Source organism: Micrasema longulum, unplaced genomic scaffold, assembly GCF_059751315.1.
Source record: "Micrasema longulum isolate JH-2025_06_02 unplaced genomic scaffold, ASM5975131v1 h1tg001965l, whole genome shotgun sequence".
Classification (NCBI taxonomy): domain Eukaryota; kingdom Metazoa; phylum Arthropoda; class Insecta; order Trichoptera; family Brachycentridae; genus Micrasema; species Micrasema longulum.
The window spans coordinates 38,330-53,053 of NW_028279138.1; the positions used below are offsets into that span (position 1 = coordinate 38,330).

The 14,724-nt window shown below is 31.6% G+C and overlaps 1 protein-coding gene and 1 long non-coding RNA gene across 2 annotated transcripts in view; one reads left to right on the forward strand and one right to left on the reverse strand.

Moving 5' to 3' along the window:
- Window positions 1-4,047, reverse strand: LOC148273389 (uncharacterized). Its single transcript, XR_015824592.1, has 3 exons — window positions 3,716-4,047; window positions 3,225-3,315; window positions 1-2,396 (listed from the first exon to the last, which is right to left on the reverse strand). It is a non-coding gene; the product is annotated as an uncharacterized LOC148273389 (long non-coding RNA).
- Window positions 4,048-13,180: 9,133 nt separating this feature from the next.
- The window catches only part of zip (myosin heavy chain 10), a 45,455-nt gene continuing 43,911 nt past the window's right edge, over window positions 13,181-14,724 (forward strand). The window contains exons 1-2 of the mRNA XM_088238769.1: window positions 13,181-13,192; window positions 13,329-13,485. Coding sequence (XP_088094895.1) covers window positions 13,181-13,192; window positions 13,329-13,485 — 169 coding nt within the window. The remainder of the gene's footprint in view (window positions 13,193-13,328; window positions 13,486-14,724) is intronic.

Sequence of the window (14,724 nt, forward strand, 5' to 3'; positions counted from 1 at the left end):
TTTTTTATTTTTTTGTCACATTTAATGTTTATATCTTTTTAATTTATGAAAACTTTATTGGTCTTTTTATGTTAAAAAGTTGTTGTTTTTAATACTTATTTTTTATTTTTTTTAAAAAAGAAATATTTGCGTTCTTATGATTTACCCAAATATTTAATAAAATAAAATAAATAAATAAACTACAAACTGTAAGTTCGAAACCAAAATGTCTTCAGCGTTTAACTAATAATTTATGTACCTCACAACACAGTATTGTATAACTTTTAATTCTTTAGGAATATCATCTGCTCCATATCATACAAGTATATGTCCAACCTCTTTGAATCATAATTAAATTCATTTTATTAGTCTGTCAAAATATAATATAGTATTTTACATAGTAACAACAAATATAAAGAATACATTTGTCATTACAAAGCAGACATTGTTATTAATTCATTATTACTCTATTATAGCTATGTAAGTACTCACCTAGAATTTGCATTCATAACTTACAAACCACAATACATTACTTATATTGACAGGCTGGAGAAAGTACAACATATTTTTTAAAACATTTGAATTTCTGATGCTTTCTTACATTTCGTGAGATTACTTAGCATTAGGTCTTATACGCATATATTATATGTAACTCATATAATATTTGTACTTTTATACAAATATGAACCAAACTTTTCTTCTTTAAATATCTCTTTGTAAAACAAAAGAACCAGAATTCACTTTACTTTACGTTTTCTTTAATATACATATATAAACTTGTAATAATTGTAGTAACAATTTATACTGGAACATCAGAACTTAATATTGCTTACTATATATAAACTGTACAGATTTCTTCTGAAAAATTACAATTATTATACACTTACTTCTTACAGACACCATAATATATACTTATAACTTCCATATGTAATAATATACATAACTACAAACTGTAAGTTCGAAACCAAAATGTCTTCAGCGTTTAACTAATAATTTATGTACCCCACAACACAGTATTGTATAACTTTTAACTCTTTAGGAATATCATCTGCTCCCTATCATACAAGTATATATCCAACCTCTTTGAATCATAATTAAATTCATTTTATTAGTCTGTCAAAATATAATATAGTATTTTACATAGTAACAACAAACATAAAGAATACATTTGTCATTACAAAGCAGACATTGTAATCAATTCATTATTACTCTATTATAGCTATGTAAGTACTCACCTAGAATTTACATCCATAATTTGGAATCCACAATACATTACTTATATTGACAGGCTGGAGAAAGTACAAAATATTTTTTTAATATATTTGAATTTCTGATGCTCTTTTACATTTCACTTGAAAGACTTTTATTCTTTCTTTTTTCACTGCTGGTTTTATATTTTTAAACTTATTTGAATTACTTTTAGAATAGCATTTAAAAATAATATATTGCTTTTTTTACCATAATATGTTATTATTTTTTTAAGATGTTTTTTTAAATTAACTTAAATTTATTGTCTTTTTTTCTTTAAATATCTCTTTTTACAAAGAGATATTTAAAGAAGAAAAGTTTGGTTCATATTTGTATAAAGAACTAATATTTTATGAGTTATATGTATATATATGAGTATAAGACCTAATGCTAAACACGAAATCATTTTAGTATAGCATACTTGAGGATTTTTCATTATAATCCTAAATTTACATAAATATTATGTAATAGAAAATATATTATGTGAGTATAAACTACATTTCTCATGATATAAAAAACGGAGAAGAATACATATAAAATTATATTACAAAATGGAATTACAATAATGTGTACATTCATAAGAGGTATTTAAAACATAATTTGCATCCAGGTAAAAATAGTTTGCTCATATTTATTAGTACATTTTTGTTTTTATGATCAGTATTATTCTGGGAAGTGTTCATTTCAGGGGAGTGTCTGCCTTCCTGGAGGTGGATCTGGTGAGTCCGAAGTAAGTACTGCTGTGGGTATGGTGTCATTGGATTTTTCCATCACAATAGTGAAGGTAGATTTCAGAAAGTCTTGTCTCCCGTCTATTCTACATTGTATGGCGTTCTGGAATGGTCTTCTGTGGCAGTCAGTAAATATAAATACGTGGCTCGTGTTGAGAAGTTCTTTGTGGATAAAGGTTTTCTTTGGACTGTGGTGGATGCCTGGTGTTTGTCTGATGTCTGCGAGTCTGAGTCGTAGGTCGTTGACGAATGTCCCCTTGTCCTTGCATGTTGAGGCAGTGAAGAAATCGCTCGGAAGCCTAGTAATTTCTGCTGGCAAACATTTGAGTTCGACTCGCACAGCAAATCTAGTAGTACTATCGGGAGAGTATCTACCCTCTCACTACTCATATCTTGATCTGCACTTGGGTGAAAATAATTTTGTAGTATGTACTTATTCTGAAAATAAAATTCACAATGAATATACAGGAAAGTTATTGCAACCTACCTTATGTATCTAAATAAGAACTTATTACTGGTGTTTATGGAGTTGCTATAAAACTAGTTTGAACTTGTCTCAAATATAAATGGGAGCTCATTTACATACCATATTATTTAATTGAATTCGGTGATAAGAATCCTGGAACAAATGTATTAATAAGTCCCAAGTATGTCTATATTTAATCGTTTTTCTGTGCCATTAGTTTACTCATTAAAAACAATGTTTTGAGTATGTCCAATGTTTGCAGACAGGCTGGATTTCCTCCCTAGGGAGTTATCTAGTTCTAAATTTGTTGCAACAGAGAGGGAAAACATTTTCGAGAAGGGAATATGGAAGTCTAGGCACTTACAGGGCTTATGCTCTGTCATAGGCTGGTTTAAGTAGGCATTTTACACATTGTAACATTCTCCATTCTGCCTATGTTTTAACATCACATTTCCTCAACTCTTCCATCTGTTTTCTTTTGTGAAGTCAAAGAGCTGAAACTTTTATCATTTGGGTGAGATTTATTCGCCTGAACCAATTCACCTACGACGCAAATTCAGTATTCCCTTCTCAAAAATGTTTTCCCTCTCAGTTGTAACAAAAATTGTTTATGTTGGTGACTACTCTTTGGTGTTTGTAGCTTTCTAGAATAAATAAATGTAATAATTAATGCAGAAAAAATATTATAGTAATGTTCATACAAGAATTACATTGGTATACTTATTTGTATCCATCGACAAATTTGTTGTATTCATTTCATGTTCAGAGGGCATATTTTATTTAAAATTCATCAAACTTACTCTGTTAAGATTATGTTCCAGGCATTTTTCTTGGCTCTTTAATATTCATGGAGAACTCCTTATTTTAAATCACACCCATGTGACTTTTAATCTGAAATGTTGTGTGTTATTTCATAAAATGTCAACTTCAAAATAGGTTAGGATTTGGTAAGGTAACCTAATAAAAAGTTTGATAATGTCCTTACAAGACAAAATGCGTCACATTTTACACCCTTGTAAATAAAAAAAATAAAAGGATAATTGAATCCAATAAAAGCATTTTACTTTGGATACCTTACGAAATTTTAATATAGAATTCAACCAATTATCTGCAGACACAATAAATAGGTTAGGATTCCTTGGAATCTATTACGTATAAACAATGTTATAATACATGTTTTGAATTAGAAAAATAACATTATGATAGATGCTTAGCTTTTTTCTTGTAGCTTATAAACATTTGCTCTGTTATTTTTATATGATTCTATTGTTATTTAAATTTTAGTACATACCTGATATTTCAAGCGTTGTCCCGATATTTCTTCACGAACTTTGTTTCAACTCGACTTTTTAATAGTCTTTGCCCTTCCATTACATAAATCGTCATGATTTTTACAAAATTAATCAATATTTCGACATTTTCAACATTCCGCACCACGTTTGCACTCATTTTGACAGCCAAACGGTCACCGCTTCGCGACAAAAACCGTTCGAAAACAGTTCGCACCGCTGTGACGGCCGTCCTGCAAATGGCGGCACCGTTGCTTCGACGTTACGTTCACGGTCAACGCTCTCTAGGAAACCAGCGCCATTGATTTACATAGTCAACGTTTTAATGACGTCATCCGCCGTCCCGTGACGGCCGCTTTGTGACGGTACCGCTGTCTTAGGAAACCATAGCTTAAGGTCGCAATGATGTTCTAAATGAAAATCATCACGTTTGATTTCAAGTGTTCATGTTTATTTGACGTTTAATTATCAGTGTGGCCAGATATAAAGGAATGTGTAAACGCATGCAAAAAATAAAAATCCCCAAATTAGTCACTCTCTAGGGGGAGAGAAGACTCAGAGTACCAGCCCTGGGTCGATATTCCAAACGCTCTCGCGTCCGTACAAAAAGATTTTTTTCACATACAAAATACCCGAGATTAGAGTGTTTTCTACGGCCGCGAGAGCGGTTCAGAATAGCACAGCTGGGGTGGTATTCTGAACGCAAAAGTACGCGTAGAGAACGCATTTTTAACGCGTATTTACGTACAATACACGCTAACAGAGCGATCTCTTCGCGCGCTACTCCGTTCAGAATACATAGGAGAGATGAACTGTCTAATACCTCAACGTTCGTAGGGGTAATTACTACAACTAGGTTACTTCATAATCAGCATTTTAGGGTTAACCACTAAAGACTAATTTGTATCTTCATCCATGAACGCTACAAATATACAAGTTGTGATGCATTTAAATCATATTATGATAATTTGAATATCCCACTTGACTATTAGTAGCATTCATGGAGGAGGATATAAACATGTGTTTTTAGCGAACTAAATGCTGTTTTTGTAATTACTCCAAGAATTTATGCAGCATTTTATTAGACATTCAAAAATTCATTTAAGGCCCTACATAAAACAGCTTTATTATTTTATATTATGTTTCAAACACTTTGTTATTTGCGGATTAAAGGCCAAGCAGAGTTAATGCTTCTATTGACAAATAGATCCCAATTGAAACCCCCCCTTCCTTCGTTAGATGTCAATCAACATTATTTAAAGAGAAATGACCAACGTTATTTTATATTTTTATTTATTTATTTATTAATGATATTATATTTATTCATCACTACTCACCCACGGTGACAATGCCTGCATGCTGTCGCTGATTTCCCTTTTTAATTTATTATTATTCAAGTTGAAGATATTACTCGCATTGGCTCCAATAATATTATTGTATAGGTTGCATATTCTATAAATGCACGAATTTTTTGCTGCATTAGTGTTCACATCGGTAATAATTATTTGTCCCACTAAAAACAATACTTGATAATATTAAAATCGTTAGAATTCATACAATAGTAAGGTTAGTAAATAATTATTTTTATATATAAATGTCTCGGACTTTTATTTGTTTTTTTTTATTTTTATATTTTACTTCAGCCTCGGGACTTCAATCAATTGTTTGGGGTCATCCTCTCCTATTACATTAGTCATTGTACATGATTTAAAATATAATACTGACTAAACACATTAGATTTAAATATGCAGGTAAAACATAATATTATTGACTGCGGCCCGCGCTGAAACACGCTGTTTGATTTAAAAATAAATTTTAATAAGAATTAGTATACCCGCTAACATGAAAACAATAGATTACACTATATTATTTACATTGAATTAACAAATTCTTTTTCGGCTTTATTGGCATTGCACATAATTGCATTATATTTGCTTTGGGTATTGTGTGATTTTTTTTTATAAATAGAGAAATATTTGTTCTTGTTATTTACTCAAATATTTAAATTTTCAGACCATTTCTTAAAAGTCGCAAATAACTTGTGCTGGAAAAATGGAAATCGAGTTGTGGTAGAGTGGGATTTGAACCTCGGACCTTTGGCCCGTGAGTCACAGTCCTACCACGGGACCACAACCCGGTTCGTAATGGAGTCACAATTATTAGACTGGTTGGTGTTTTCTTCCTTAATGAATTTTTTAGAGTTAGCCTCTTTATGACAATATTTTTGTATGGCACAAGATTGCCTATTGTATAAAGTATACAATTAGGCCATGAATTTACGCGGTATAACTTATCGTAAAATCTCGCTTCGTTTATTTTCTTTTCATTCATTAAAACTGCGCCAGAAATGCAAAAATGTAATCTAACATCTTTAACTCGTTTTGGCGTCTCGATTGTTACGTTCCAGCGCAAGTTTCAATAGCACACTCTGTACAAAACAAAAGCTGCCAAAAAAGCGTGTTGTGCTGAAACAAAAAAACCGGTTTAATATTTACGATGTCTGGCGACCACGCGACACCGCATGGCGACACGCGAATAAATTAATTTTATATCCTGTCGTATGGCTGTTATCGGCGAAAACCACTCTCGCTACTGAAATTCTTTAATATTAAAACTATTTTCTTTCCATTTCTACCACGAAACTGCTTTCATATTTTTGATTTATAATGCTTGAGCTGTGTTATTATATATCTGGTTCTTACTATTTTTGGAGTAAGTGAGACTTAAGTGCCCCCCAGCAAAATTGCAATAATGTCGATATTTTCGTGGGCGATAGATATGTTTCACTGTTATCTAATAATTTATTTATTTAAATCTTAAAGTAGGGCACACATATCATACATATTGTTATGTTTGTTCTAATAATAACATTGCAAATATATTTAATTTATAAATTGTTTATCACATATGTCTTGACCATTATTTAAAATTTTGATATGTTTTTTTCTTCATAAATATTTTTTTCCATTTCGTAATACTTTTTATTTCGTAATGCTTTAAATAAAATTGAATTTTGTGACTTTGCCTTTTTCCTAAATGGAAGTCTAATTTTGTTCTTTTCTCTAGTATTGTGATCGTGATCATGCTGGTTCCGATCAATTTTTTTCCAAAATTCTGTTTTTTATTAGAGTTTATAATTTTATGAACAAATATCATTGTATTGTAAAATATTCTTTGTTTATATGTTAATAATTTCATTTCATTTATTATCGACTTTATCCTCGTGTATCTGTTTTTTTTCAAAATGATTCTAAAGGCTTTATTTTGTAATACAGTTAGTTTATCTATGTTTTCTTTGTTTGATAAAAATAAAATGCTACTACAGTAGTTAACGTGTGGTTCAATAATTGATTTGTAAATAGTTTTGCAAGAGTCCTTATCAATAAATCTTCTGATCCTTCCCAAAATTGATATTTTTTTTGCAATCTTATTTTTTACCATCTTAGCGTTTTGGTGAAATGTAAGTTTTGAATCCAACATTACACCTAAATATTTAATTTCAGTGACTTCGTTAAGTTTTTCATTTTCTATTACAATTTTCTATTATAATTACTACGTACTTATCATCATTTGCATTTAAAAATGCTCCAATTTTTTTGTACTAGTTCATAATACAATTCGTTATCTGTCCATTACGTTTAGTACTTGATCTTATCTGTTCTTTAATTATCATTTTCTTATATTGTGGGATTTATTTACATTGTGGTAAAACGATTAATTGAAATAATGTTTGAATGAAAAAAAAAATTTTTTACTCATTTGCATTAATAAATTCGGCCACTGGTGTTAATTATGTTTTTTTTTAACATTCATACTTTGAAATAAGGGTAGACGTTGGTTCATAAGGTTGTTTTACTGTGTAAATAATTACTTTATTGTCAGTCCCCGTAGTGCAATGGATAAAACAATTGCCTCACGCACGGCGGGTTCCGGGTAAGATTTCCGGTATAACAATCACATGATTCGGTGTCGTAATCTTTTTAAAGTTGAGACTAGTAAAAATTTACTGATCTGCTTTCCTACCAAACTTTTATTTGCTTCTTTTATATCTTGATATTTTTATGTTTTTTCATTATTTATTTTTGTAATATTTCATTTAGTACTCACTGTTATTTGGCATATTTATTTATTTATTTATATATTATTTAGTACTTCAATTTCTTACTATAGTATAGAGTGAGTTTATAGAAACTATATCTCAATTATCATTTAAATTATGTTTTTGTATCATTTTCTAGTGATTTCAATGATACTTTTATTTTGTATATTTGATAATTTAACTAAATTTGTGTTATGTTATCTTCTTTTTAATTTTATTGTTGATCATTTATTCTTTGTTTTTTTTTGTTATTGTTATTTTATTGCATCACATGTATTATGATTTCATTCATTTTACTGTGTATTTTTTACTGTCAATTATTATGGCTTAACACGGGCACAGTCTCACTAAAAAGCCTTAATAAAGTTCATTTGTAAACGAGTGTAATTTTGAATGAATAAATAAATTCGATGAGATCACAAGATTCTGTTATGTAATTTACCCCTTCATGGGGTGTTTCTTGACCTGTTGTGGTACAAAAAAATCATAACAATACTCAATATTAGGGTTGCCATCCGTCCCAACATATCGGGACTGTCACCGTCATTGAGCTCTCTATCTCGACGTCCCGATGAAACCTAAAATGTCCCAATTTAAACTTACACAGTGGAGCAACGCTGTTAACTAACAAAAATCTCCCTCGCCCTCTGCCGTACTTACCGCGAACGAGCAGATTAGGTGGCAAACGCTTTTAGCAATTTCCGTATCTAAAGAACTTCATGGAGGCTGAGATTGCCTCGATAGAGTGGACGTCGACGAAAGAGTAATATCATTGATTTCGGCCCGGTGCAGTGGACCGATAAAAATGCCGCCTGCTGCCATGGACTGTAGAATCAATATTGAGGTATCATGTTAATTTTAAGTCATCGAAAAAATATGGCCAGCAATAAAATGCACCACATATAATATAAGAAAAACATTAACATTTTATTTTTTTAAATTAATTATGAAATTGCCTTTTTTGTTCCTACATCTTCCCATTCTCGAACGTCCAGACGAGACCCCAGCGAAATATGGCAACCCTACTCAATATGTCTAAAAATACACCAGTTTTGAATAGTTTTGTATTATAACGCAGTTATTAGCCTAATCTGACTGTGTATTTTATTAGCGACATTAAAAAAATAACTTATAATTTATCGCATTTTTAAATATTTTACCGCAGAATAAAATGCGACTCTTATCGGTGTTTGAGTTTTCCTTCATCACTTCTTTGTAGCTTACCGCAATACCAAAACGCAATTTGATTTCGTGATAGCATTAAAAATTGCGTTTTCATGTGTATTCGTGGGTGCCAAAGTTTTTATCATTGATTAAGTTCATCGTGTGTTCGTGTTAATGGCAAACGTCACCCTCTCTTGACTTAAAACATAATTTATGAGTATTATTTCTATCATAGAAATTAAACTAAACACTTCGCACCCCCAGAAGTATTATATGGTATGTCTAAATTGGCAATATTGCACTTTTGCGGTATAGAAAAAACAAATTATTTCATTTAGGTACGTATGAAATATTCTAGTGTGAAAACATTCTTTTCAATAAATATTTCATATCAACCATGTCGGGAATCGAACCCGAGACCTTTTGCATGGTAGGCAAACGCGCTGACCATTACACCACGAGGCCGACAAATCATTAATAACAAATTATTTAAAATTCTTGTTTTTTTGTAGTATTTGCCTATTTGGCTGTAAAAATAAGAGAATAACACTGTAAAATCATTCTTTTCGATATTTTACTCGGTTGATAAAAAATTACTGAAGTTTGTGGCATATATTGCTAAAAAAAAATCGTAGACATGCGTTAGTGGTCTTTTGATTTTGAAAACCAGTAAAAACACAAATAATGACTATTATGAAAATAATTATCTATAAAAAAAATGTGCTTTGAATATTTTCGAAGCGTTGAAATTTGAAAGATTGCACGATTTTTATGTTTGAAATATGTTGATTATTTGCAAACACGGCTCGTTCCAAGTTCCAATATACTTGTATTAGAACGAACACTGTTCTGACTAAGAGACGGGCACGTCTCGAAACCGGTACACATAAAAAGTCAGTAAGTGGTTAAATACTCATATTTACGACAGTATTAAATTAAACTCAGCATGGACGAACGAACGAACTCAAACTACAAAGGATTTCTTAAAAAAGACTATACATTTTGAATTTCAATGAAACAAAAAGAAACGGGTTGCGGTCCCGTGGCTAGACTGGCTAGTGTTGAGGGCGGACTCACTGATCAATGGTCCGAGGTTCGCACTCCACTCTACCCTAACTTGATTTCCATTTTCTAATAGTGAACTCTTTGAAAATGGCCATCAAAAATTGAAATATTTTGTTAAATAACGCTAATATTTCTTTAAACAAATAACTGTACTTAATGGTTACCGAAATTTTGTTTTTTCTTTACATTTTTAAAATAAGATCTATGAAATACCGTCCAAAAAAAAATTTTTTTTTGCTAATTATTAGTAACATAAAAAATATTTTTTAATTTGTAATTTTAAACTCCCGCAAATACGGTCATTCCATTGGCCACGCCCCTAATACGTCACGATTCATGTTTATTTGTTCCCGGCCATTGAAATTTGTTTAGAACATTATCACGAATCTTGTCGTCACAACAACCAAGGCCAAACACGTCGCGTTTTTCTCGCAACGTAATTTTATTTAATTTATTTTTTACATTTACGTATGAAAGCATTTCTCCACAATATCCATATTGATTTCGAAAATAAAATAAATTATTCTAAATCCATTTCATATATTTTTATCGGTATTCGTAGTATGTGATATTTATTTATTTTATTAGGTAAACAAACAGTATGTACACAAATATTGCCAATTTCTATGTATATTAGTGCACACACCAAAAAAATAGTTTACACTGAATACAATATTTTAAATTATGTTCAACATAATAAATGTAAAAGAAACTAAATGAAAAAAGATGTATATAATAATAAAGTTAAATATATGCCTCTCAAAATTTCTATAATTTTTTTACCTAAATTTACATACATTGTCACAAAAAATATCAGCCTCGGTAAATATATTGTTATATTGGTCGCATATTCTAGGTATTGTAGATTGTTTCAAATAGTTTGTTGACGCGTTTTCTGTTATTTTCCCTATTATCCTTTTTTAATGCCCTAAATGCTCTGTTTGTCGGCACATCTGCATCGTTAAATAGATTAGAGGCACTAACTAACTAACCATCACGCCATTTCCCCAGAGGGGTAGGCAGAGAGGATAGAACGCCACACCACTCTGTCCTGGCACACTTCCTTTGCTTCCTTCACATTCATACATCTTCTCATGCACGCACGTCGATTATTCCGACTTTTCACATGACCACTTTCAAGAATTTGTTGTACTTGATCATGCCATGTCTTTCTCGGCCTTCCTCGACTTCTACAACCAGACACATTCGCATCATAAATCTTTTTGGCCGTTCTTTCATCATTCATTCGCTCCACATGACCGAACCATCGCAAAAGACCTTTCTTAATTTTGTCGATAATGCTTAACTCAGCCTTGCATTTTGCTCTATTATCATAGATTAGAGGCAGGTTTTATAAAATAATCTTTTGTATTTTAGAAAAAATAAAAACTTAAAGGAAAAAATATTTTACAATAGATAGTCATATGGAGTGATCGTGCCGCCCGGAATGCAAAGAATTTAGCCTTAAAAAGCTGCGGAGGCGACTCGACTGCAGCCAGTAACGGGTCCCGTTTATAACAACATTATCTTAAATCATCGTTTGTACGCATACACATACTCAGGGCTTTATGTTCCCTTTTCTATTGAATGAAATTCCAAATGGACAATTCGTTAATTTAAAGCAGTTATTGTTATATCACAATGTATTTTCTTAATTTTGTTTTAAATACGTACCTACTTGTTTTGAAAAGACGTACAGCTAGTTATGAAGTTAATATAAAATACTGTGACGTACAAAGAAACTTAATATATTGAACGCCTTGCATTTTATTAGCTTAATTTATTTATATATTTGGATAATTTATATAGCGCCATTTTTGTTAAAATCATCTCAAGGGCGCTGTACAATAAATAAATATCCCAGCACGTCTCGCAGCTACAGAGCGCATGGACGGTTGGGATTCTAGTTCCTCGTCTCCAATTATAACATATTACAATATTGATATATAGGAGCTAGATTACAGCACGTCTTGAAGCTACAGGGCGCATGGGCAATAAGAAATCTAGCCCCTATTTACATTTTTTTTATTTGACAATGAAGTTTAGAGTAAATATTTTAAAAAACGAAATAAAAAACAAATTTATAAAAATTGGAAGTTAGATTACAACAAGTCTTGCAGCTACTAAGCGCATGAACGGTTTGAATTCTAGACTCCATTGACTAAATTTAGATATAAGATTATGCACTTGCACATTGCACATATATATATACGAGTGAAGGCCCTTTAGGCATTAGGGATATATCACATACAACGAATACTGATGCGAAATGCATTTTTTTTTAAATATTGTATTTCAAAAATCAATATGAATATTGTGGAAAAATGTTTTCATTCATAATTTTATAAACAAAATGTTTTAAAAAATACGTTTTTTCAAAATCGCGACATATTTTGCCTTTACAGTTGTGACGTCGAGATTTGTGATGACGTTCTATCTAAATTTAAATTGTCACAAAGGTCAAGATTTAACCGAATCCTGACGTATTAATTGAACTGTTGTTGCAAGAATTTTAAACTATAAATTGAAAAATATTTTTTATGCTACTAAAAAGTACAAAAAATGTTTTTATTCGACAGTATTAGACCGTTATCAATTTTTAAATGTTAAAAAAAAGCCCAATATTTCCCTTTCGTTTTAATAAATAATTTTATTTTTATTCCGTGAAATTATTTGTTGCTTTATTCATAATTGCTGGGGTTTTCTAAGCAAGCGTCTAATTGAAGTAATTATTTGTGGGGCGTTCCATGAATTTTACATATAATTATTGAATAGGATAAACTAAAGGATACAATACGCTTACTAATTGGTCATTTAAAACCTCCAGTCAATATGATTTGTCAATTGAGCTAAACTGGCTGTGCACCACGGAATTCTAGTCCTAACACTTATGTAGGGAAGTGAAACATGGAACTAGCAGAGGAAGGATGAAAGCAAAGTGAACGCGGTCAAAATTTGATCTCTTAGACGAATGTGTGGGAAATCAATTTATGACCGGGTTATGAACGATGAAATCAGGTGAGAGTACAAATCTGAGACAGGTATAATTGATAAGATTAAGAAAGGGTCTCTGAGATGGTTTTGTCACGTAGGACGAATGGATGACGAAATAATGGTTAAACAAGTATATGTGGCGAAAATGAACGGTAACGTAAGACGAGGACGACCAAAGAAGACGTGGCATGTTCAGATAAACTAAAATCTTAACATGTCAAAAGCAGACAGACTTTTTATATACGTTTTTCTTTTTAGAGAGTTTAATTAATGTTTGTTTTTTTTGTCCTCAGACATACTCGGGCCTCTTCTGCGTGGTGGTGAACCCGTACAAGAGGCTCCCCATCTACACGGAGAAGATTATGGAGCGGTACAAGGGCATCAAGAGGCACGAGGTACCGCCCCATGTCTTCTCCATTACAGACAACGCCTACAGATCCATGCTCCAAGGTAAGACCTCATCATCACTGTTTTCACATCCACTCAGTAGAGCGTACGGCACTGCTTTGATGATGCAATTACAGCGCATCTTGATCCTTAGATGCACCAGTTTTACGCTTTTATTTCAGTCCAGAGACTAACGATGTTGTAAAAATCACCCTTTCAAATGAATATTTCATGTCGGCTTTGCCCGACCTTGGTTAGTCTGGCAGAAATGAAGAATACTTTTAGTTATGTGAGAGAAGAATGAACCTGAAACAAGCAAGATTAGAACCTGAAACTTAGAATTTCCGACTCAGTCGCTCTTCTAAAGTAAAAATTCTGAAAGAGGAAAATCGGTTGGTTAGTTCGTCCAGTAGTTGGAGTGTTTACCTTGCTATTCGGTCAGCATTCTATTCAGACAGAGGAAAACTTGTCTAACTCCGACACTGCTCAAACACTAGTCCTTAAAATATAGCTTGATTAAAATGACAGCTTTCAAACTAATGTCGGTGATGGGAAATTATTGATCACTGATCATGTACCGAACAAATCGATTTTATCAGTTTTTTCATGCAAACATGAGACTCTGTTTCCGAAAATTGATATAAAAACGCAAAAACAAGCCTATTATAGTGTGTTTAAGACAATTATTTACCAAAAAATAAGACATTAAATGCCTTTTTTCATGAATAACAACAAATTAATTATTTTTTATTCGATCGATTTACGTTGATCGATTTGTCTCATATCTAACATTGTATGCAAAATGACGTAACCTTGTAAGAACGTCGTTGATAATTAGGTTTATTTGAGTTTTTTTTTAGTTTTACAGCTGATTTGATATAATTATGTTGATTGATATGTCAAGCATTGTAAGAAAAAAATAAACTAACATGCCAGATACGAATGATTTTTCGTGTGTCAATATAAATCACTCCTTAGACGTCACTACAAAGTTATGTCCTAACTTTTGCTGACAACTGTCATTCTAATCAAGCTATATTTTAAGGACTATAGGTTCGCAGATCGTGCTTTTATCTTTGCCGGCCCCTCTGCCTGGGCCCCGATTACAATCGTAAGTTAACAGAGTTATCTTCGACTGTCTATTAAAGAAAAACCGATATTTGTGTACGAAAATGAGTATATTTGTATGAACATTTTAAGTATCTTAGTCGGTAACCTATAATTGAAAATGTTTAGATGAAAAAATTGTATTCATATTCTGCTTTTCATACAGAAAACTTCATTTTACTTTGTAGATAAAAT